General features: G+C 41.7%; 1 protein-coding gene across 5 annotated transcripts in view; it reads right to left on the bottom strand.

Annotated features, from left to right (window-relative positions):
* LOC144500356 (protein FAM53A-like) overlaps window positions 1-21531 on the bottom strand; it is a 114585-nt gene extending 93054 nt beyond the window's left edge. Inside the window, exons 1-2 of one of the 5 annotated variants that reach the window (XM_078223148.1) lie at window positions 21349-21531; window positions 887-1138 (exon numbers count right to left, since the gene is read on the bottom strand). In XM_078223148.1, the coding sequence (XP_078079274.1) occupies window positions 887-1039 (153 nt within the window). In that variant the 5' untranslated portion in view covers window positions 1040-1138; window positions 21349-21531. Of the gene's footprint in view, window positions 1-886; window positions 1139-20612; window positions 21112-21173; window positions 21291-21320 lie in introns of those variants that run through there. The other 4 variants (XM_078223157.1, XM_078223129.1, XM_078223138.1 and 1 more) reach the window with 4 other exon arrangements.
* Between the last annotated feature and the right edge of the window lie 3972 nt (window positions 21532-25503).

The raw sequence follows: 25503 nt of genomic DNA, 5'->3' as shown, positions 1-25503 counted from the left end.
GATAAAGTAAATCAACAGTCCTGTTCAATGATGGCACTTGGCAGAGAAAGGGAGCAGGCCACCTGCCTTTGCATGGAATAATGTGCAGCATTTTGAGACAGAGAAAATGCTTATATTGTTTAGGATATCATAAGCATCTTCAGGTGATGAAATGAGTCCCAATTGGATAGTGCACAGAAGGGCAGACTTGAGATATGTAAGGCAAGCTCAAACGGAGAAGAATAACCTCATACAGAAGTATCGCAACAAGGTCATGTGGCTTTTTTGCCAGCCTAACTTTGGAAGTAAAGTTTTTTTTAAAAATGGAAGTGCAGCACAGGAACAGGCCCGTTGGTCCTCTAAGCCTGCGTTGATCATGATCCTCTAACTAAACTAAAGCTTTCTGCCCTTACTCGGTCTGTATCCCTCTATTCCCTCCCTATTCACGTACCCATCCAGATGTCTCTTAAGGTTGGGAAAGTAGTCCAGACAAAAATTAATTCCCATGGTTTCAAAGGCGGAGAATCCGCACCTCAAGCAACACAAAACTCCCACTCCCCTCTAATCTGACCTTCAGAAAGAGCACTCTGCAGTGCATTCCCCGAGGGGGGAAAGATGATAAAACTGGCAAGATTGGCCAACAAATACTCACCCAGTGGACATAAGTGTTAAATTCAAGTGATGGAAGCAGTGATGTTGCAGTTGGTGATTTGTCGTTATATAGTTCAAGCTCTGATAAATATTTGAGACTAAAGGAATTCCACTATATGCTTTCATCATAATTATGCCTAAAATTATTAATAGGAAGATATTAAAATGCAACATAAACAGTAACTAGGACTAGCACAGAAGGTATAAGAATCAAGTCTATTGTGCAAGTTTTACCAAGAGTTTGTGAAGTTCTTACCAGATTAATACTGTAGGCCTTGCAAGTGATATCTTCCAGGCTCTGATTCTGCAATTTTTCTGTGATTAGCGTTACCATGGTAGTTGTCCCTTTTCCACTGCTCACACTAACAAGCATTGAAGGTTCTTTATGCGGGGTTTCAATATTCCCCATGCATTCCCTGGTTGCCGTGCTGCATCCCCGTTCTTATTCATAGACCTTCACAACAGCTGCACTTGCTCACAAGCCAACATTTCCTTTGGTACATTCAATCTGTCAAAATTGCAAATGCAACAATTAATTAAAACTTTTATTGCAAAATTAATTTACAAATAAGCTGAAAAAGGAAAACTTGGAACTTTGCTACAATGTCAGGTTAACCCGTGCCCAAGTTAATTCAGATACAACCTATTTCTAAATACTAATTGTGGCCCCATCAAAGTCTGAAGTAAAAACTCAATTGGAGTTTAGACCAATAAGATTTTCCAGTAAAGCCAGTTATTTATATGCTCTATTTTTCCTCAAATAATTGTCTTGTGCAAAAATCTTGCTAAAGTTTATGTAACTGTAGAGAGCAACTCACCTCCTGACTCCCCAAAGCCTGACTATACGGCACAAGTCAGTGCAATGAAATGCTCCCAACTTGCCTGGGTAAATGCAGTTCCACCAACACTCAATTTGGCACCCCTTCCAAAGTCACATGCTCCACCACTGTTGCAGCAGTATGTACCATCTGCAAGATGCACTGCAGGAACTTATCAAAGTTCCTTCAACAGCACCTTTCAAATCCACCCAGACAGACAAGGGCAGCAGATACATGGGGATATCACCTCCTGCAAGTTCCTCTCCAAGCCACTCACTATCCTGACTTGGAAATATATTGCAGTTCCCTCACTGTTGGTGAATCAAAATCCTGGAACGCCCTCCCAAACTGCACTGTAGATATTCCTACAGGACACTCACTGCAGTGGTTCAAGGCGGCAACTCATCACTGCCTTCTCAAGAACAATTAGGGATCGGCGATAAAAATGCTTGCCTGGGCAGTGACAGGCACATCTGTGAAAGAATAAAATCTGCTGAAACTGACAAGGTTACTGATTGGAGTTCAAAGTCTCAATCAAATAGCTAGTGACGCTTGACAACTAGCCAAATTCACCAATGACACTGGTAAAGGCACGAGATAGTACATAGAACAGTACAGCACAGAACAGGCCCTTCGGACCATGATGCTGTGCCGAGCTTTGTCTGAAACCCAGATCAAGCTATTTCCTCCCTATCATCCCGAAGTACTCATGTGCCTATCCAATACCTTCTAAAATGTTCCTAAAGTTTCTGACTCCACTATCCCTGCAGGCAGTCCATTCCACACCCCAACCACTCTGAGTAAAAAACCTACCTCGGACTAACCACTAGATGTTAGATGTTGTTCTAAAATGGAGTGTCGCAAAAACAAAAGTACTCTACAAACTCAAAATTTGGTAGCTATATAGTTTCATTTTTATGGACAAGGAACTGGAGTCTTCAGAAAGGGAAATAAATGTGGGGAGGAGTACTTTCACTAAAGTTTTAACCATCCTTTTTGAAAAAAATATTGAAGTAGTCACTAATTTTTCCTCCCATAGCAGTTCTTTTAAGGATTTCTTTTGAACAAATAAGCCAACCAAGCTGCTCTATTGCTACAGGGTTGCTCAAGTGGCTTCACACAACAAATCAAGATTCAAAAAAAATCCTTTAAGCCCCACTATGAAAGTTTTCAAATGGAAAAAAGTTAAAACCAGCTGAGCACACAAGGCAGATCCTTCCTCACACCACAACTCTGGTTGTTGCCAAAATGCTATATCCAGATTAGAATGCCAGCCCATACCAGGAAGCAACATACCTCCAAGCTCCGCCAGTTATGAAACTCAATCCAAAAACAATGGTGCCCAAATGGTGATAAAACATCTTCAAAAATTAAGATCCAGGTACATTCTAGCCTAAGCAGCATGCATGGTTACCTCCCATCACTGACAGATACTTGGTCATCAAACAATGAAGTACATACAGCCAACATATTTTAATTCTTGACATCATGCAGCGCTAACTACATTAGGGGAAGATGTGATTGCCATATCTTCATCCAGTGATGCCATCCCCTTGCAAAACCTTAATGAAAACTGGTCCTTGAATAGCAAAGCAGGTTAACACCATCAGTTGAGTGAGTGAAGTCTACTTTTACCTCCCTAGCTCCTTTCTCCTATCATGCTGCTTGCATTCTTTCTTACTAAATGTCTTTAATAAAAGATTTTTTTCAAATGTCACCCAAGTATCTCAATTCAAGCTCAGATACCCTCTGACCAGTCACATTCATTGCCCAAAAAGAATTTACTTGAGTAAATCTCCTGAGAGAACTACTCAAGTTTAAAGCCATTCTGATAAGCAAGCAAGATCTCCGTAAAAGTAGTTTTAGTCAAATTATGTCCGGGAAGACAAAGGGCAAATAAGCATCTGCCACCACTTGCAATTCTGAACACATTAAATTCAACCGCACCCACTTTTGTTGGGGTTTTCTTACGTGGATTTATTTTACAACCAATTCCCAAATATTTTTTGCATAGGTAGTGATCTAAAATGGGCACAAGTTTTTAAAATGCAGTTGCTACGTAATCCTACGCCTCATTAAATATCAACTACATTAGAGGTTTTATTCCCAATCATGTGCTGAATTTCATAAATGTTTTATTCCCAATCATGAAGCAAATTCAGAAGGGACTGAATGGATGTTGTTAATTATGCTTATGACACAAAGATAGGAAAGCAAATTGTGAAGAGGACAAGTCATCTGCAAAGGAACACAGACAGGTTAAGAGAGTGGCAAATGGAGTATAATGCAGAAAATGTGAAGTTGTCTACTTAAGCTGGAAGAATAAAAAAAGGAAATTATTTAAATAGAGATTTCAGAACTCTGCAGAGGGATTTGGGTTTCCTGGTAAATGAATCAGGAAAGGTGGTTTGCAGATACAGCAAGTGATTAGGAAGACAAATGAAATGTTGTCATTTATTGAAAGTCAAATGGAATATAAAAGTAGAGATGTTTTGCTATAGTTGGAGGGACCACATCTAGAGGATTGCGTATTGTTCTGTCTCCATATTTATGAAAGAATATAATTGCATTAGCAATTCAGAAAAGGTTTACTCGATTGATACCTAGGATGGAGGCCTAATCTTATTGGTCAGGCTAGGGCCTGCATCCATTGGAGTTTAGAAAATTGAAATGATCTGATTGAAACATACAAGATTCTGACGGGAGTTCACAGGGTGGATGTTGATAGCATCTGTGAGAAAAACTAAAACTAGGGGACAGTTTAAAAATAAGGGGTCTCCCATAGAGGAGAATTTTTTTTTTGAGGTTGGGAATCTTTGGAACTCTTCCCCAGAGTAGTGCAGGCAGGATCAATGAATATTTTTAAGGCAGATATAGATTTGAATCCTGCCACAGCAGATGGTGGAATTTGAATTTAATAAAAAAATCTGGAAAACCGATTGAAGAACAACTTTCCTGCTGCTGTCAGACTTTTGAATGGACTTACCTTGCATTAAGTTGATCTTTCACTCTACACCCTAACTATGACTGTAACACTACATTCTGCACTCTCTAGTTTCCTTCTCTATGAACGGTATGTTTTGTCTGTATAGCGCGCAAGAAACAATACATTTCACTGTATAGTAATACATGACAATAATAAATCAAATCAAAAAAATTAAGAATCTACCGATGACTACAAAACCATTGTCAATTGTCGGAAAAACCCATCTGGTTCACTAATGTCCTTTAGGGAAGGAAATCTGCTGCCCTTACTGGGTCTGGCCTACGTGTGATTCCAGAGCCACAGCAATGTGGTTGACTCTCAACTGCCCTCTGAAATGACCTAGCAAGCCACTCAGTTCAAGGACAACTAGGGATGGGCATTAATTATGGCCAACCAGCGATGCCCATGCCCCACAAATGAATAAAAAAGATGGACTCCCTCGTTAATCAGGAATATAATGTTATCAGGAGAAAGTGAAGTGTGAAGTTGAGGCTGCACTCAGGTCAGCTGTGATCTGAATGATGGAGCAAGTTTGAGGGGTCAAAAGCTTACTCCTGTTCCTATGTTTGTACGCAAGTAAATTGGAAAGTTTCATACACCTTTATCATAACTACACAAAATGGCAGTCTTGAAACCTTGATACAATCCACATCACAGTTATGGTACCTGAAGACTACACTGTGCACCTTTTAACTTGGCACCTTGCTGTAACATGAAATTTGCAATCAAACACTACTGCCAAAGCAGTAAATCATCTTTCTCCAGATGTTCAAAGCCTTCCATCATGTCAAATTCAAACAAACTGCAGGTCGTGTATATTCACCTTTATTCAATTAGGTGCAAGAAACTCATCTGGCACACTGCTTTGCTTTCATCAAGATTTTCTACAATTCCCAAAACATTCTTGGTATAGGTTTCTACAGGTGGCAAAGGCCAACTCACTTAACAACACAGTCTCCAAGGTCACAAATGAAGTCCAAATGAAAGATTCAAGTAAAAGCTGTAATTAAGCTGCAGCAAATGCAATCTTGCAGAGTCCACCCTTTTCTTTCCCCCACACCCCCTCCACCCTGGAGCAATATCAGTTTAAAAACCATTCATTTTAAAGATATTTTGATTAAACTCACTGACTCTTGCATAGGCGTGTCATACAATATGCTCGCATTTTAAGCATTCACAGGACATTTGGAAGGTGCTACAAAGCTTTATTTATTTTTACATGGTGAGATATGGTCAGCATTGCTCTCAGCGCCAGGAGCCGGGTTCGATTCTCAGCTTGGGCGACCGTGCAGAGTCTGCACGTTCTCCCCGTTTACGCGTGGGTTTCCTCTGGCTGCTCCTTCCACAGTCCGAAAGACGTGCTGGTTAGATGGGTGGGCCATGCTAAATTCTCAGTGTACCCAAACAGGTGCCAGAGTGTGGCAACTGGGGGGTTTTCACAGTAACTTCATTGCAGTGTTAAGCCGCTTCATCACAAATTTAAAAAAATAATCTACATAAGAACTGTGCTCCCTTGTGTTTTTTTTTTCAAAAATTAGTTTGCATTCAACATCTGGGACAAAAAGTGTAATTGTTACAAGCACAATTCCACAAACAAAACAGAATTAAATTTGACTTCAGCCTCTACCTGTCCTGAGAATCCGAATGTTCCAAAGCTGCCATTTTGGAATAAGTCCTTCCAACACTAAAGCTACCCCCTATATTTAGTATAATATGTCTTTTCCTTAAAGAAAAGGCAGGATTCTGAACACTAAATGCAGCTGCATCAAAGTAGCCTAATTATACCTTTTAATTCTGGGAAGCTTAAGCGAGGGCATAATTAAAGTACACAGCTTCTAAAGGTTCTGTATTGTCAATAAGATCCTAAAAAGGATAGCCATTTAGAGAAGTTCAATTTCAACCAGTATTTTAGTATGAAAGCTCTTACCAAGCCTGTCTAACAAAACAATCTGCATGTAAGTATTTTCTATTTTGTTAATAACTGAAAGGTTAGCTAACTTGAGACTTCAAATCAATGTTCACCTGTAGTATTTTGTGGAATTATACATCAATTCAATCAATTATGAACAAGAATCAATCGTTGGTTCACGATTTTGTGTAACTTTAGCAGATAACCTGCAGAGAAACAAAGGCCTTCGCAAAACAGGAAAATATCTTTCACCGTTAAAATTGGACTATTAACTATCTTGCCATTCAGTGCAAAAGTGAGAATGTACACCACAGTCCGAATCTCCATGACGATGGGATAGTGGTAACGTCACTACTAGTAATTCAAAGGCCTAGACTAATGAGCTACATGGTAGCACAGTGGTTAGCACTGCTGCCTCAGCGCCAGGGACCTGGGTTCAATTACAGCATTGGGCGACCATCTGTGTGGAGTTTGCATAATCTCCCAGTGTCTGCATGGGATTCCTCCAGGTGCTCTGGTTTCCTCCTACAGTCCCACACATGTGCAGGTTTGGTGGATTGGCCATACTAAATTGTCCTTTTTGACTCTATTGCGCCAAACACAGGCAATTGGGACTATCTTACTGGTTATAAAAGGGCAGCATGGACAAGTTGTGCCAAAGGGCCTGTTTTCATGCTGTAAACCTCAATGACTCTAATGTTTTTGGAGACAAGGGTCCAAATCCCACCACGGCAGCTGGCAGAATTTGAATTTAAGAGATAATCTGGAATTGAAAAGCTAGTCTCAGTAATGAGCATGAAACCATTGTCGATTGTTGTAAAAATGCATCTGGTTCATTGATGCCTATTAGGGGAGGAAATTGGCCATCCTTGTCTGGCCTGGCCAACATGAGATTCTAAACCCACAGCAATGTGGTTGACTTTTAACTGTTCCTTGAAACGATGTGGCAAGCCACTCAAGTTGCTCAAGGGCAACAAGGATTGGGTAACAAATGCCAGCTTTGTCAGTGACGCACACATCCCATAAAAGAATAAAAATCTAAAGCAATGCAGATTCAATGAAGGACCATTGGTTTAGTGCAGCTGGTGAGTTTATTATATTTTTCATTATTAAAAAGAGGGATGACAAACAGAAGCATAGTAAAAACAAAAATTCATCACCCCTTCTGTTCTGTATTATTCTTTTGATTCCACGCACTTCAGAATCGTGTGGCCTAAGCTCATTAAAGTTCTGCACTAATGCTTTGTTTATTTAGTGTCACAAGTAGGCTTACATTAACACTGCAATGCAGTTACTGTGAAAATCCCCTAGTCGCCACACTCCAGCACCTGTTGAGGTATACGGAGGGAGAATTTAGCATGGCTAATGCACCTAACCAGCGCATTTTTTGGACTGTGGGAGGGAACCGGAGCATCGGGTGGAAACCCATGCAGACATGAGGAAAACATGCAGACTCTGCACAATGACCCACTAATGCATCACTTAGTCAATGCCATCTGACAAGCTAAAGCGGCCTCATTTCTTACACATGTGCAACATCAAGCCACAAACCACAATCCCATCTGATATGTTCTAAATTAGTGCCTAAATTAACCAAACAGGAAGATTAGCCATAAGATCTGGTAATGCAAAAAGTTTTCAAAATGGATCAAGTATATTCTATATATTTTTAAAATATTTTTCTTTAAAGATGTGCAGGTTAGTTGGATTGGCTACACTAAATTGCCCCTTGGTGTCCAAAAGATGTGTAGGTTAGGTTGATTAGCTACGGTCAACACACGAGGTTACGGGGATAGAGCATGGGGGTAGCCCTGGGTAAGGTGCATTTTTGGAGGGTCAGTGTAAACTCCATGGTCTTTTCCTGCACTGTAGGGATTCTATGGTTCTTGGCAAAGCAATAACTTCTATTTATGTAGCTCCATTAATGTAACAAGGTGTGCACTGAAGTAAATATGACACTGAACCACATAAGGGGCAGATGACCAAAGGTTTGGTCAAAGAGTTCAGTTTTAAAAAGTGTGGCGGTGGGAGGTCAGGAATTTCTGCAGGTGCAGCTGCCTATGGTGGAACCATTGTCAGGGATGCTCAAGAGGCTAGAATTGGAGATGTGCAGATATCTGAGAGGCTTGTGGAGCTGGAAGAGATTGTTGAGATGAGGAAGAGGGCGAGGCCATGGGGAGGTGGGGGATTTGAAAACAAGAATGAGAATTTTAAAAGTCAAGGTGTAGCTTAACCAGGAGCACTGGTGAGCAGGGCGAAACAGTGGGTAGCCAACCAGGAGTGCGTCAGAAGAGTCAGGTCTAGGTATAGCAAATGCATGGGTGAGGTTTTCAGCAGCTGATAAGTTAAGGCAGGTGCATAGCCAGGTGACATTATGGAGGTGTAAAGAGATACAAGGAATATACCGAGCCATGAAACTCGCAAGAAAGAAAACGGAGGGACTGGGTGGAAATGCTCTGGGAGTGGCTAGGGCAAATGTAACAATTAAAAATACAGCCACCGCTGTAAATTCAGTCTGCTCCTGCAAGATTTGTTTGAAATTTGAATTAAAAGAGGGTGCCAAAACCACGATCCACTCTGGCCTACAAACCCCCGGCAGCTCCGTTTGATTTTCATTTAGCTATGAGCCTGAAAATATGGAGAGGTCTGTTCCTGGCTTTGCTGCCTTACATGCAAAAGCTCAAATCAAATCACCTACATCTGTTGTGCAAACAGATTGAGATTAGAGGCAGATTAAACAGAGCGTTATCTTAAATTTACTGTTCCCAGCAAGTCTTCATACAAAGCACCCAAATGGCCCATGCTGCCAAAAACACAACCATTCCTACATTAGACTCCCAGGCAGCAGCTGTCAAGTGTAAGGTCTCAATACATAAAAATGGAACTCAAACCATATAAAGGTCCCTGGAAGAGAGTTTTGTAGAGAGGAAAGACTCAATTTCCCAGGGCAATATTGATGGGGGCATAAAACACCTAACCACTCCATGTTTTGCACAGGAAGACTACAAACACAGCCAAAGATGATAAATTTCACAAAAATCATCAGTTGCACATTACAGGTGACCTTTTAAAGTGACGCATTATGCACATAGACAATAGTGTAGTCATGTTACTAGACTCATAACCCACACGCCTGAACTAATAAATCACAGAATACAAATTCCACAATGGCTGTTTTGAGAATTTGCACTTTAACAAAAGCTGCTATCACTAAAACTATGAAGCAGTTGCAGTTTCATGACAATTTTAATGGTTCACTTGTGTCCTTTTGGAAAGAAAACCTGCCAAGCTGGGATGGCCTATATGAAATTCCAGATTTACACCAACATGGACTCCTCTTAACTACCCTCTGAAGCGACAAAGCAAGCCACTCTTGCCAAAACAACAGAGCGAACAATAAATACCAGCTTGGCAGCCGCACCAAGAGCAAACAGAAAAGGACAAAGAATACTTACATTTGAATAGACCCAAGTCAAATGAAAGGAGGTTTGGTTATCAGATAAGATCAAATCCTTTGACAAATACCTGTTCTAGGGCAAGCAATTATAAGCAACATTGTACACTACCACTTCCAAATCTCTTGTTGAAGAAAATGTGCCAGATGAGAAGAAACCAATTATGAAATAGAGTGAAGTGACTAGCAGAATGATGTAAATTATCCCCTTACACCTTGTAGCACATGATTATGAGCACCCAACCAAATGAAAACTGTCCAGAGCTATAATATTGACACTGCGACACAGGATAGAGGCTCAAAAACAACTTGAGGGCTGTAAAACTTCCAGTAGGAAAGGTTGAGCTTGTCTATTGCAAATGTTTATCATTCAATATAATCACCAATCTAATTGGTTCTACATTCAGCATGTTTAAAGTAAGCTTGCAACTCATTGATCAATGACCAGTGCAAAATATCACCGTACCCAAAAAAACTAAGCTCTGGCAAATTATCCATTTCAATGCAAACTATAACTGTAGGATTATACACAGAACAAGTGAAGAGGGTACTCTGTCGACTTGTCACTCTACCGTGTTGTCTTAACTATCCTTAAATAAAATTAAACAGCTTGTCCTCGAGCCTCTTTTCTGCCTAATTGATGCTCTATAACAACAAACTTGGAGGAAAAAAATCTTATTAAAAGCTTCCATCTCAGAGCAGGCCAAACAGACATGCTGGTTAGGTATATTGGCCATGCTAAAATTCTCCCTCAGTGTGTACCCGGACAGGCGCTGGAGCGTGGCAACTAGGATATTTTCACAGTAACTTCATTACAGTGTTAATGTAAGCCTACTTGTGACACTAATAAAATAAGACTTCAGAGCAATCCATATCCAACAGCCTGCTCTGAAAACACTGCTCAGACTAAAACAGGAACAGAAACATTACCTTAATAATTAAGATCCAATTAATTATTGCACGCTCTTGAGGGAAACCTCAAATGCACTTTTCAGTCCAAGGTTATGAAAGATAACTGCATCATTAACATCTTTTTGAAGGACATGAATGCTAAACTCAACGGTAAAGCTTTCAAATCCAAGTTTAAATTCTGATCAGCAGCACCAGGTTTTAAACCGAATCAAAGAGAGAAAACTGGTTTCCTTCCTGCAGTTACACTCAATATTGATCCTTCGGTGAAGCTGGTACTAGCAAGAAATAAAGCCAAAGTAGGGACGTTTTTTACACAGAGGGTGGTGGGGGCCTGGAATGCGCTGCCAAGTAAGGTGGTGGAGGCAGGCACGCTGACATCGTTTAAGACTTACCTGGATAGTCACATGAGCAGCCTGGGAATGGAGGGATACAAACGATTGGTCTAGTTGGACCAAGGAGCGGCACAGGCTTGGAGGGCCGAAGGGCCTGTTTCCTGTGCTGTACTGTTCTTTGTTCTTTAGTATTTCACTCAGCATTCAACAGGTAAGAGCTTTTCTGAACTGTCATACAGCTAGGTCTCACTTGCAACAGCCGTTTGAGAGAAATAAACCACAGGATGAACTCATCAGGTGCAATCTTTGTGGTCCTATCAGGAGTTCATCTCAACATTCACCAAGCTAATAAAACTGTTGCTTAATCCTCTATTATTGAACAAAGCCTTGGATGGAATCTGGTACACACAAGTTACACATGGCCTCTGGTCAAAGCCAACCCATGGCTCAAATGTTCTCCAATTCTTCTGTGCTGCTGGGGATAATCAATAAATTTTACAGAGTTAAGTCAAGTTTGGGAGGGCTCTGTTCTTTCTCCATATCTAAGCCTGCTACTCAAAAGCCAACAACTTCCAGTGATCAGGCAGCGATCACACGCACAGTCAAATAGTTATACTAACTCAGGCTACCTAGGCTAACAGAGAAAACAGTCTTTATCCAAGCTACTGGAAAATTGCCAGTACTGTCAAGACACCAATTTTACAATTTTAATGAGTATCTGTACAGGGTTTCTACACAATGTATGATTAGCTTCCCAATCGGCTAAAGGTCTGTCCAACACAGGACAGTTTTCCTCCTTCCCCACATCCAAATCTGCTTTTGACAGACAAGAAGTGAAAACAAAAGCATTGGGCTAACTGGGAAGAACAGCAGCACCACTAATTCAAGTAGTGATGAACTGCACTTGCCAAATTATTGACCAGCAAGTCAGACACACAAATTCAGTTTACAAACTGGAGGCAAAGCCAGGAATCTCAGTAGGTTGAGTATGAGAGTGGAAAGCTGCTTGGTGACATAGGCTAAGCAAGTGGGGAAAACTACAGACATGGAGACTAACGTGAGCAGATGAGATTATACTTTGGTTCTGAAAAAGAAACCAGAACATTTTCTAAATGGCGAGATCAGAAACTGTGGAAGAGTAGAGAGATTTGGGTCCGTGTGTATAATTTTAATGCAAAACAAAATCTTGCAATAACTAGCTTTGAAAGTCAAAAATCAACTAACCACAGATTTCAAGATAACTTTCTACTTAAGTTACCGTTGCTGTATATTTTGCAGCAACACAGAATTTGGCACAAAAGAATTTCATACAATTTCAGTTTAAATAGCTGTGCCTGACACAAACTTTAAGCAGTGCACTGGTGAAAAAAATTAAAGCTCCAAAGCAACAAAAACATATTGCAATTTTACCAAAGATAACATTACAAAAATGGTTATCTTCCAGCACAAATAATTTCCACACCAATCCAGCACAAAGGTACATCGCACTATTACTGAAGACCTACTGATGAGCAAGCACTTGTTGATTTAATTACATCTATCTTGCAGTCCAGAGAAACTTAATCAGAAAATTATACCAGCAAGTGAAAACATGCAAAGCTTATTCTTGGCTAGGCAAGGCCACATTAATGGCCCTTCCCTAGTTGCCTTGGCGGAGGCGGGTGAAGTCAACCTTATCCTATACAGCTGAATCACCAGCTGAAGGAGATTTGTGAACTAGTTTTGAAGCATGTTTTACCTTTCCCAGTGTCAGACCACAGAACTATCTACTGGCAGTGGGAGGGGACAGTTGCAGGCTATTTCCCCTTGATGTGGCTCTCAGTAGGAGCATTGGTCAATGCTACTTCTTAAAAAGCAATAGAAGAACATCAATAGAACTACAATAGCTATCAAACAAGTCACTAGTCAGATTTACAGACCTCAACTTAATGCCCTGAATGAAAGGAGAAATAATTACTTTGGTCACCTAACAGGATCAGGAGCAGTAATCGCTACTCAGTAAATTATCCACTCCACTACTTACCCAGTCCTCCCCTGCCACCTCACCTTGGCTGAGAAATGAGTGACCTCAAATAGGAGAGAAAATAATTTTTCTAGAGACTGAGAAAAATGCTACATGTCGTTTTAAATTATTAGCTGTTAAAACTAGAGCATAATTCATTGCCCATGCCTGTGGAGCTATTCCGGAGCGAATGAAAAGAAAGCTGCTCATTTCTTTACACATGTCCAAAACTACTGCTTACTGAGATAGCTTTGTCAGCCCACGGCTGTCTCTAGTCCACTAAAGTGAAGCATGCGTCATTGCCATTCTGACCACCAATTCAGCCATTTTTGGGCATGCCACAAGCGTGCTGAGGGATCATTCCACACAGGTGAAAAGAATGGTGAGCGCAGCACGTGTTAACCTTTCCCGAGTGATTCACCCTTTCATTGGTGAGGGACAACTCCAAACCACGTGAGGTTATCTGAAATTATCTGAAAGGAATCTGCAGTTCTGCTTTGGTTTTTCATGACTTTAGAAAAAGAGGGAGAGGATAGGAAAGCTCAAAGGTACGTGTGTTAACTGCAGCAAACAGAATGTTCATGTCTTTTTCTTCCAGCCTCAACAGCAACCGATTGAATGTTGAAAAAAGGGTGCAGTGACTTGTCCCAACACTTAAAAGCTGCACAACTGAAAAAAATAAATCTTAGATTATTGCTGATACTTCAACAGCTGCCTTTATTCCCTCTTTGCAAATCACTTCATGCCCTTCTCGATTACACTTTGAATGGCAAATGAATTTCAACACCAAGTTTAAAAACGTTTTAAAAATAAAAACATGCAATGCATCAGAGTTAGCTAGATTTTTTTTTAAAAAGAAAGTGCTGTGCTTTGGAGATTTGTGGCCGACTACTTTGAGAGCGTGATGGCAGGAGCTAACAGTGGGAAGGTGTTTAAGGAGCAGCTTGGAAGCAGGGCTACACAGGAATAAATACATCACAAGATACACCATTTGGGGACCACTTGCTTTCTGGTGAAGCTGATGTTACTGTGACACTACGGTTTCCACTGACTTAATGATGGACAAGATAAATCACAAAGCCTTTCACAGGTTCAATTAGCAAGGTTCTACACCCTGATTACATACACTGGAGAACCAAAGTGGAGTGCTAGTTTATAGTTTTAAAGATCATCGCCACACAGCCAAGTACTTCCTGCTACACCTCAGTCTGTTTGAAGAAAAGTCATCAAAACTGACTGACCTAGATCACATTGGGTTAAACATTCCTTACAATTGTATTAAAAATTCGACTTGTACCAGCACTGCAAACCTCGAGTAGTAGCCTAACTTTGTGGGTCGCTTAAATAGCTACCACAAAAGCCCACAGACTCACTTTAAGTGAACTTGCTAATAAACATCTCAAGCTGCTAACGCCAAATGAACTTGGATAAATGTCAAATGCAACCAGCAACCAGAGCATTGCTGAAAGCAGTACTTTACAAGCATCCAGATCAAACTGGAGAGGCTAAAATATAAAAATACAAGCAGATAAGAACTAGCGCTTCCACGGGTGAGAAATAGCCCAAAAGCCTGTAACTTGGATATGTCAGTCCCAAAGCAATGTAAACCACTTACTGCTTTCCTAGAGTTAATCAGATGTCTTGTGATTACTATGATCTAATTAAATGGTAGAGCAGGCTCAATTTGCTGATTCGCCTACTCCTGCTCCAATGTAATAACTGGCTATGCAGAGGCTTACATTCAAGGCTGTTTTTGCTCTGAAATAAAACATTTTCTGGAGTTCAATACTTTTTTTGTAAAACTTCCAAAAATTAGCATTGACATAATAGCAAAAATGCAACATTTTAAGAACAGTTCTCATGACCAAATGTGAATTATTTGACCACAAATATTTGTATAGCATTTTTACCTTTAAAAATCAACCTCACTGCTCTAAATTTATAGAGTTGCTAATCACCCAGTCTACCAGTCCAGTAGAAATATTCCAGCAGGACAACTTTACACTGTGTACTAGAGGTTATTATAGTCATTACTCCATTTGTGAATGGATGACTAAAGCTTATAATTCAGCTCTTTATGACCAGGGCCCAAACCACCAGAACGCAACGCAATTTCCTTTAGTTGCTAAGCGATCAACACATACACCCTCAAACATTTACTTTTAATTTATACGATTGGGAATTGCCAATCCTGCTAGAACTTGCTTCCAACCATGGGTAAAGAAATGTGACATTCCCAGGCCAGAATAAATTAACACACTCAGATGATAGGCGGGTGCTACTGGAAACAAAATCCACAATTCATTTTTTTGGCCTAAAGTGTACAGTTCCTGTGGAAAGCCTAAACAAATATGGGTTATTCATAACAGACTGCGTACTTCTGGTTCACTTAAAGGTTATGACAAACTGTATAGCCATTCATTACAGAATTCATGATGGAAGGCTCAAGGAACCCAAAAGTATTTCCTGCAAGGGGAGGACCCACCATCTGTGGTTAACTAATAAAAAGTTTAAAGTCAGCACTAAACTTAAAAAGCATATAATTGTGCGAAGATGGGTGGCAGGTCAGATTGGACAGATTATAAAAAACAGCAAAGAGTGACTAAAAGAATAATAAGAGTATGAGAGAAAGCTGGCTAGAAATAAGAGATATCAAAGTTTCTTTAAATATTTTAAAAAGAAACACGTTAAAGTGAGCCTTGGTCCCAAAGAAAGCCAGTTTGAGGAATTAATAATGGAAAATAAGGAGATGGCAGATGAATTGAACAGAGGTCACAAGTACCATCTCAGAAATAGCTGTAAATCAGGAAATGGAATGGAGGGAGGGGCTCAAGAAAATTACAATCACCAGGGAAGTGGCACTGAGCAAATTGTTGGAACTGTGGGCTGACAAGTTCCTGGATCCTAATGGACTTCACCGTAGGATCTTAAAATAAGTAGCTAGTGAGATGGTTAGTTCTATCAGATTGGAGAATAGCAACTTTAAATCCGGTTAGTTTATCACGTCATGCAAAAAAATCCAAGAAGCCATTATTAAAGACTTTCCAGCATAAATTCAGGGTAAGCAGGCAGAGTCAACACAGTTTTGAGAGGGGGAAGTCATGTTTCACCAATTTATTGGCATTCTTTGGAAAAGTAACATTGGATAAAAGGGAACCAGTGGATGCACTGTACTTGGATTTCCAGAAGGCATTCGATAAGGTGCCACATCAAAGGTTATTGCAGAAAATAAAAGCTTATGGTGCTGGGAATAGCATAGTGGCATGGATAAGGTTGACTAGCTAACAGAAAACAGTGAGCCACTTTCTGATCCGTAAGATATAATGAGTGGTTTTCTCAATTTTCAAGTTTGCTGATGACACAACCGTAGTGGTTCAGATCTCAAACAACAACAAGATTGCATCCAGGAAAGAGATAGAGAATCTGGTGAAATGGCGAGATGACAATAATCTCTTCCTCAGTGTCAACAAAATGAAGGAGATAATCATAGACTTCACGAAGCATAATGGAGGACATCAATAGGTACGAAGTGGAAATGGTCGAGAGCTTCACGTTTCTGGGTGTCCAGATCATCAACCACCTGCCCTGGTCCCTCCAAGCTGACACGATAGTTAAGAAAGCCCACCAACACCTCTACTGTGCAGCATGGTAGCACAGTGGTTAGCACTGCTGCTTCACAGCGTCAAGGACTCGGGTTCAATTCCCAGCTTGGGCCACTGTGTGTGGAGTTTGCACGTTCTCCCCGTGTCTGCATGGGTTTCCTCCAGGTGCTCCGGTTTCCTCCCACATTCTGAAAGACGTGGTTAGGTGCATTGACCCGAACAGGTGCCAGACTGTGGCAACTAGGGGAATTTCGCAATAACTTCATTGCGGTGTTAATGTAAGCCTTATTTGTGACTAATAGATAAATTTTACTTCCTCAGAAGGCTAAGGAAATTTGGCATGTCCACTACGACTCTCACCAACCTTTGCAGATGCACCATAAAAAGCATTATTTCTGGCTGTATCACAGCTTGGTATGGCTCCTGCTCTGTCCAAGATTACAAAAATCTACAAAGGATCATGAACAAAGCCCAGTCCATCACACAAACCAGCCTACCATCCATTGACACTATTTACACTTCCCGCTGCCTCAGAAAAGCAGCCAGCATAATTAAGGACCCCACACACCCCGGACATTCTCTCATCCACCTTCTTCCGTCAGGAAAAAGATACAAAAGTCTGAGGTCACGTACCAACCAACTCAAGAACAGCTTCTTCCCTGCTGCCAGACTACCTCACATTAAGTTGATCTTCCTCTGCACCTTAGCTATGACTGTAACATTATATTCTGCACTCTCTCTCCTTCCCTTCTCTATGAGCTGTATGCTTTGTCTGTATAGCGTGCAAGAAATAATACTTTTCACTGTACATTAATACTTGTGACAATAATAAATCAGTTTGCCACAGGGATCAGGGCTCAAGCCTCAACTTTACAATTTAAATGACACGGATGAAAAGGCCAAAGGTATGATTGCTAACTTTGTTGTTAATACAAAGACGGATAGGAAATCACGTTGTGAAGTCATAAAGGGGCTGCAAGATAGGTTGAATGGGCAAAGATCTGACAAATGGCATACAATGTAGGAAAACATTAAATTATCCATTTTGGCAGGAAGGATAGATAAAGATCATCATCTAAATGGCAAGAGATTGCAGAGCTCTGAGGTGCAGAGAGACATGAGTGACCTGATGCATGAATTACCAAAGGTTAGTATGCAGGCACAGCAAGTAATTAGGAAAGCTGATAAAATATTATATTCTATTGCAAGGGGAACCCAAAGGTAAGAGGTTACGCTTCACTTATTGATGAGACCACACGTAGAGTAGAGTGTACAGTATTAGTTTCCTTATATAAAGGAGGTCACAAATGTGGGTGGAAGCAGTGCAGATAAGGCAGCACGTTGGCACAGTAGTTAGCACTGCTGCCTCAATGAAGGGACCTGGGTTCAATTGCAGCCTTGGGTGACTCTATGGAGTTTGCACATTCTGCCCATGTCTGCATGGGTTTCCTTTGGGTGGTATGTTTTCCTCCACAGTCCAAATATGTGCAGGTTACGTGGTTTGGCCATGCTAAATTGCCCCTTAGTGTCCAAAGATGTCCAATTTAGGGGGATTAATAAACAAAATGTGGGTCGGTGCAGTCGCTCTTTCTCTTCACCCTAGCCATGACTGTAACATTACATTCTGCGCACTCTCCTTTCCTTCTCTATGAACGCTATGCTCTGTCTGTATAGCGTGCAAGAAACAATACTTTTCCCTATGCTAATACATGTGACAGTAATAAATCAAATCAAAATCAGACTCAATGGGCCAAATGGCCTCCCTCAGCACTGTAGGTTCTAAGGTTTACATCAAATAGGCAGATTGTCTTTTGAGGAAATGCTGGAACGGTTAGGCCCGTATCTGCTGGAATTTAGAGTAAGAGGTGACTTGATTGAAACAAAACAGGTTCTGAGGGGTCTTGACAAGGTGGGTGTGGAGAGGACATTTCCTCTTCTGGTCACTGTTTAAAAACAAGCAATCGCCCTCTAAAGACTGAGGAGGAGAATTTTTTTCTCTCAGCGTGTCATAAGAACATAAGAAATAGGAGCAGGAGTAGGCCATCTGGCCCTTCGAGCCTGCCCCGCCATTCAACAAGATCATGGCTGATCTGAAGTCTATGTATGTCGTTTCCTCAAACTTCAGTGGAAGTAGAGCCTTGATGTGACATCAGAGCAGCCGTGATCTTTTGATTTATGTTGAATGGAGTCAACCAAGATGAAAAATAGGGGTGCAAGAGGGGAAAAAATTAGAAGCTTTAGGGTTAACAGATAAGTCTTCAAACTGAGATAGGCATATTTATGGCCTCCGAAATACATTTCTATCTCCTTCTGTACACAGGAAAAATAAATCACTTCTGGTAAAATTGATAAACTCTGAATCAGTTTCTTTCTAAATATACTAGCTAATTTTAGAATCAGGTCCTGTGAAATTTTCTTTCGCCCTTTTCCCCTGTGAGGAAATCAAGGCCTTGCAAACACTTCAGATGGAAAATGGGAGATGAAACCAAAATTAAAGGGACTAAGCATAGCTGAGTTATAATAAACAATTTATCAAATTGTTAATTCCATATACTTTTCTGGTGCACATCAGATAGCGTCCACCATTCGTAAGGTCCCCATTTCTGCTTTCATGACCACATCTAGGTCAAGGGACTGATCGTCAATGTTATTTCTTGTGACACTATTCCTATGTTAAAGCTTGTTGCAGATCTACAGCCACAGGACATGAAGTCCATTTGCTCAGACTATTCCAACATCATTAAAAACAGATTTCCAATAGATGTACAGCTCACCTCATTATACTTGAAGTGAATTAAAACGACATACTGCTCATGCTTATTCATTTCAGAATTAAAATCGGTTTATTTCCCTTAAATTCACCTTTACTAAGAGTCTATTTACTTATAACATGATTTCTCAAATCTGCATGCAGCTCATGGAATCTCCCTGGAAGGAAATTTTACTGCCCACAATTAAAGCATTTCTTTAAACAAGCTGGAGTGACTTGTGGTTGCAGTTTAGCAAAGCTAATCCACATCAGCACAAAAGATTAGATGACTACGTCTGAGAACGTGAATAACAGACTAACTCACCTCAATTTCTCAGTACTGAAAGATAAAATTTACTAAAAAGGCTTGCCCAGTGGGCAAATTCAAAAAAATGTCAAGTTTTGAATCCTCTCAATACCGAGATTATATACCACGGAATGCAAATAAGTTCATAAATCACTGAATAGCTCTTTTAGGATTGACGGCTCATGATTTACATACAGGGGAACATGAATATGGTTAAACTGGAAAAACCCTTCACATTCCCAATCCAAAAACATTCAGTAGCGAGACCTTGGTGAAATGCTGTCTGCTGCCTGTACGTCACAGTGCATATTCTCAGTATATGTCGTGAATCCTAAAGAGTCCTGACCATTCAATGCAGCTCGTATGAAAAAAAATCAAAACACGTCTGATGTTTCAACACTGTGGAAGTATAAAAGACGATTTTTTTAAAGCTACAAAATTGCTTTAGCAACAATTCAGCTCTTGTTGCAAAACAGCAACAGCCATATAGCGTTAAAAACAAGATTCAGGACAACATCACAATGACATCATTAAAGGCTTTCGCAGAGAGAAAGAACAGAAAGACGAATAGTGATCCGAGATGTATTTGATTATTCATTTGATGTTCACACAGACTGGACACATTTTTACAACCAAAATTTTCATTTATAGATACCAAAACAAATTTGCCAATTAAAACCAGAAACACACAACAGATAAAAGGGTCAAAAAAAATCATTTGGGAAAATAAACATCCTGCTCAGTTTGTTTTTATTAAACAAAGAAAACCATCCAGGGTAAATAATTGTTGGCTTTAAATCAATGGAGTCGAATCAAAGATTGTATTTATATTCATGTTGCATTCATTTCCAATTCATCCATAAAGGAGAAAAAAATGTTTATTTTAATGCATTCCTTTGAAAATCACTCACCGTTATTTCTTACCGTGTCCATTAAAGTTGAACTTCCCTCCGTCTGAGAGATGCTGAACAACAAGGTGCTACCCACCCCTCTTTTTGTCTGACAGAGAGCTTCAAGTCCCCCCTCCATCAACAACAACAACCGCAAGAGCAACACAAGCCCAGGAGCAAACTCAAGCTGACTCCCACCACCGCTTTAGACCCGCCCACCCGCCGCCTGCTGATTGGTGGCTCCGCGCCACAGCCTGCACGGCCTTCGCCGCGTCCGATTGGGCCAGCGTGCCCGTCAATCAAGCGTCTCTCCTCCCCTCCACCTCAGTGCGCAGCCTCCGGGGCGACGCCCCGCGCGGAATGCCGGGAGATGGAGTTCCACCCCCCTTCCCGCCGCATCGCATCGCGAGTGGGCGAACTACAACTCCCACAAGGCCGTGCGAAACCCAGACAGGAGAGGCCCCAACGGTCGACCCCCCCCCCCCCCCCAACAATAAAAACTCGTCCGTAAAAAAAACCTTTCTCTGAGCCACTTATGTCTATGTTACTGTACCGGCCCTTTTCATAGATATATATATATACCTGGACACTTAACACATCTCTGCAACAAAATTACAGGACATCAAGCTCGCCTTCTTTAAAATAACAATCTTGCCCCAGTTTTTACTATTTTCCTCCCTTTCTCTTCACACAAGGCACATTTGTTTATGAGAAAGGTGAGCAACGTACGACTATCAACCCGCAGCGTCTCATTCACCTTTGCATCTTTCTCCCAACCGCCAGGAGAACTGAGCCGGTGGCCCGGCGCAGCCGCTTTTATAACCTCGGCATCCACCACTCAGGCAGCGTCAGGGGGGGGGGGGGGAATTAGATGGGGGAAGGGCGCCCATCCTGAGTAAAGCGCGCGGCCCTCCAGAATCTGCACCCCCTCCCCCTCGTCCGGGATGGAGCAGGCCCAGCCCGGGTCCCAGATTATAAACAATGGGACCTCGTGGGAGCCCGGCAGCAGGTTAATCACTCAGTAACTCACACACACACACACTCTCAGAATGTTACTTGATGTATGTAAAGAACCTGAATGTTATTGCTTTTTCTGTGTGCTCATTTTGGAATGAGTGTAGTGTTTTCACAGATTTATGAATAAAGTATATTTTGGGAAAATAAATCACAGAAGAGCATTCACACACACACACAGCAATCATTGCAATATAGCTCATTCATTCCATTCAGCTTTCTGCATTCCACTCTGCAAACCATGTCTGCCCAGAAACAACCTGCATTAAAGTCCACTCTCAGTCTCAATATGTTTAAGATATGTGTCTGAAATAAAGGTAGCACAAGTCAATTTGTTATTTTTAAATAGATTCTTGTGTTGTCTCATTCAATCCAAAACTCAATGAGACTCCGCCCCCACCCCACCACAAGCCTGTTGCATTGCTTATGCTTTAAAACATAGGCCGAGTAGGGAAGTAAGGCATGCCACTCATTGATTTCATCCCATTCACTGAGACTCATTGCTGTGGTTCATAATGTGGAAATAATGCCTTTTTTTCTATTACTTATGTTACAAAATGTTTTAAATAGCAAAAAGGACTTCACCCAAGTTCCTCTTTCATTCACAAAACGCGTGGAACAACATGTTCACCGTATTAAATGTATAATTACTATTTATGCTAAGTGCCTACAGTTCTGACACATTGTCGGCTAGGTCAGTGATGCCATCTGCTGGAGCTGGGGAACAGATCAACGTCCGTCGCCAAAGAGCTACCAAAAAACCCTCTTAGATTTCAATTCATTAAATGGAACCACTCGAAAGTGCCTCTGGCCAGTCTCTTTGTGGCCATTAGATTCGCCTGGAAACATAAAGGCCAGATAAATAAAAGTCCACTTTTGAAGTTTAAAGTTAAAGTTTATATATTAGTGTCACAAGTAGGCTTACATTAACACTGCAATAAAGTTACTGTGAAAATCCCCGAGTCGCCACACTCTGGCCCCTGTTCCGGTACACTGAGGGAGAATTTAGCATAGCCAATGCACCTAACCAGTATGTCTTTCAGATTGTGGGAGGAAACTGGAGCACCTGGAGGAAACCTACACAGTCACAGGGAGAACTTGCAGATTCCGCACAGACAGTGACCTAAGCCGTACATTTTAAACATTAATCATCATGTTCTCTCAATCTTAAAACAGTCACTCGAGATTGAGGATGACCACTTGGGTTGGATGGGTTCTGAGCTGGTTGGTAAGTCCAATGTGCAATCTGCAGACTCTGCCACATGCAGGACAAGTGGTGTTTGGAGGGTCAGGTAGATGAGTTGTTTAGAGGTTTGTGCGCTCCCTCCGACAGTCTCTCGATTGAAAGTGAATTCTTTCCTGAATGAGGTGCTTAATGAGTATTTTGCCACGGTTTTCACAGAGGAGAATGACCTGGGTGGATGTACTGTGGGCTTGCGGTGGACTGAAAAAATTGAGTATGTGGACTTTAACAAAGAGGTTGTGCTGGAATCTTTGAATGGCATCAAGATAGATAAGTCGCCGGGTCCAGATGGGATGTACCCCAGGTTACTGTGGGAGACGAGGGAAGAGATTGCAGAGCCTCTGGCGATGCTCTTTGCGTCGTCGATGGAGACGGGAGAGGTGCCGGAGGATAGGAGGATTGCGGATGTGGTTCCTATTTTCAAGAAGGGGAATAGGGATAGCCCAGAAAATTACCGACCGGTGAGTCTAACCTCAGTGGTTGGTAAGCTGATGGAGAAGATCCTGAGGGACAAGATTTATGAGCATTTAGAGAGGTTTTAGTATGCTCAAGAATACTCAGCATGGCTTTGTCAAAGGCAGATCATGCCTTACGAGCCTGGTGGAGTTCTTCGAAAATGTGACTAAACACATTGACGAAGGGAAAGCGGTAGATGTGGTTTATATGGATTTTAGCAAGGCGTTCGATAAGGTCCCCCATGCAAGGCTTCTAGAAAAAGTGAGAGGGCATGGGATCCAAGGGGCTGCTGCCCTGTGGATCCAGAACTGGCTTGCCCAAAGGAGGCAGAGAGTGGGTATAGATGGGTCTTTTTCTAAATGGAGGTCGGTCACCAGTGATGACCGAGGGATCTCCCAGGGATCTGTTCTGGGACCCTTGCTGTTTGTCATTTTCATAAATGACCTGGATGAGGAAGTGGAGGGATGGGTTGGTAAGTTTGCCGATGACATGAAGGTTGGTGGGGTTGTGGATAGTCTGGAGGGATGTCAGAAGTTACAGAGGGACATAGATAGGATGCAAGACTGGGCGGAGAAGTGGCAGATGGACTTCAACCCAGATAAATGCGTAGTGGTCCATTTTGGCAGGTCAAATGGGATGAAGGAGTACAATATAAAGGGAAAAACTCTTAGTACTGTAGAGGATCAGAAGGACCTTGGGGTCCGGGTCCATAGGACTCTAAAATCAGCCCCGCAGGTGGAGGAGGTGGTTATGAAGGCGTATGGTGTGCTGGCCTTTATCAATCGAGGGATTGAGTTTAGGAGTCCGGGGATAATGATGCAGCTATATAAGACTCTCGTCAGACCCCACTTGGAGTACTGTGCTCAGTTCTGGTCACCTCATTACAGGAAGGATGTGGAAAAGATTGAAAGGGTGCAGAGGCGATTTACAAGGATGTTGCCTGTATCGAGTGGCATGCCTTATGAGGATAGGCTGAGGGAGCTCGGTCTTTTCTCCTTGGAGAGACGTAGGATGAGAGGAGACCTAATAGAGGTATATAAGATGTTGAGAGGCATAGATAGGGTGGACTCTCAGAGGCTTTTTCCCAGGGTGGAAATGTCTGCTACGAGAGGACACAGGTTTAAGGTGCTGGGGGGTAGGTACAGGGGAGATGTTAGGGGGAAGTTTTTCACACAGAGGATGGTGGGCGAGTGGAATCGGCTGCCGTCAGTGGTGGTGGAGGCAAACTCAATAGGGTCTTTTAAGAGACTCCTGGATGAGTACATGGGACTTAATAGGATGGAGAGTTATAGGTAGGGATATGTTCGGCACAACTTGTGGGACCGAAGGGCCTGTTTTATGCTGTAGTTTTCTATGTCTATGAACATTCGCCATTTTGGTTGGTCACAGGTTCGGGAATCCCATGAGTCTGCGAGGATGTTTGCTTTGGGGGCATCCCTAAATCATTTCTGCTGTCCTCTTGGAATCTTCTGCCCCAACAGAGTTCCAAATAAAACAGTTGCTTCAGGAGTCTGGTGTCAGGCATACAAATGACATGTCATGCCCAGCAGAGCTGGCCCACTGCTGGGCATATTAGCTTGGGAGAGGAGGCTGCTGCTGCATTGCATTCCTTGCCACTGGATTTGGAGGATCTTGCTGGTGATACTTCACCAATGGTTGTAGGGTGACAATTGTGTGTACGCTAACTCAGAAACGAGCTCCAGGTCATTGTTGACTCCTCCACCGAAGCATATGAGAAAACGGATCATTTTCAGAACACCCAGAAAACAAAAAAAGTTGCAAAAACAATTTCCTGCCTTTGATTAAAATAAATGGTGAGATCTGGGAAAAACGTGGACAATTTTCCACATTTGGGAGCGTCCTCTTGACAAAGGCAGACATAGATGACTAGCTGTCCAGATCCCCCACAATCTGTCCTGGTCCATCCACGCCGAATCTGGAGTTAAGAAAGCCCACCACTGCCTCTACCTTCTCAGGAGGCTAATGTTATAATTCAGGTCAGAAACTCCAAAGTGTTTTATGAAACCAAAAGAGAAAATTTTGGAAAATCCCAGCAGGTCTGGCAGCATCTGTAAGGAGAGAAAAGAGCTGACATTTCGAGTCCAGATGATCCTTTGTCAAAGCGTTCCAAGTGTTTTATGAAGCCCGCCTGGATCATAAGTTTTGCACTTTGAATGTGGCTAGGGTAAGCCTGATATG

The sequence above is a fragment of the Mustelus asterias genome, chromosome 1 (genome assembly GCF_964213995.1).
Source record: "Mustelus asterias chromosome 1, sMusAst1.hap1.1, whole genome shotgun sequence".
In the NCBI taxonomy this organism is placed as follows: Eukaryota; Metazoa; Chordata; class Chondrichthyes; order Carcharhiniformes; family Triakidae; genus Mustelus; species Mustelus asterias.
This window is presented reverse-complemented; position numbering and strand designations above follow the sequence as displayed.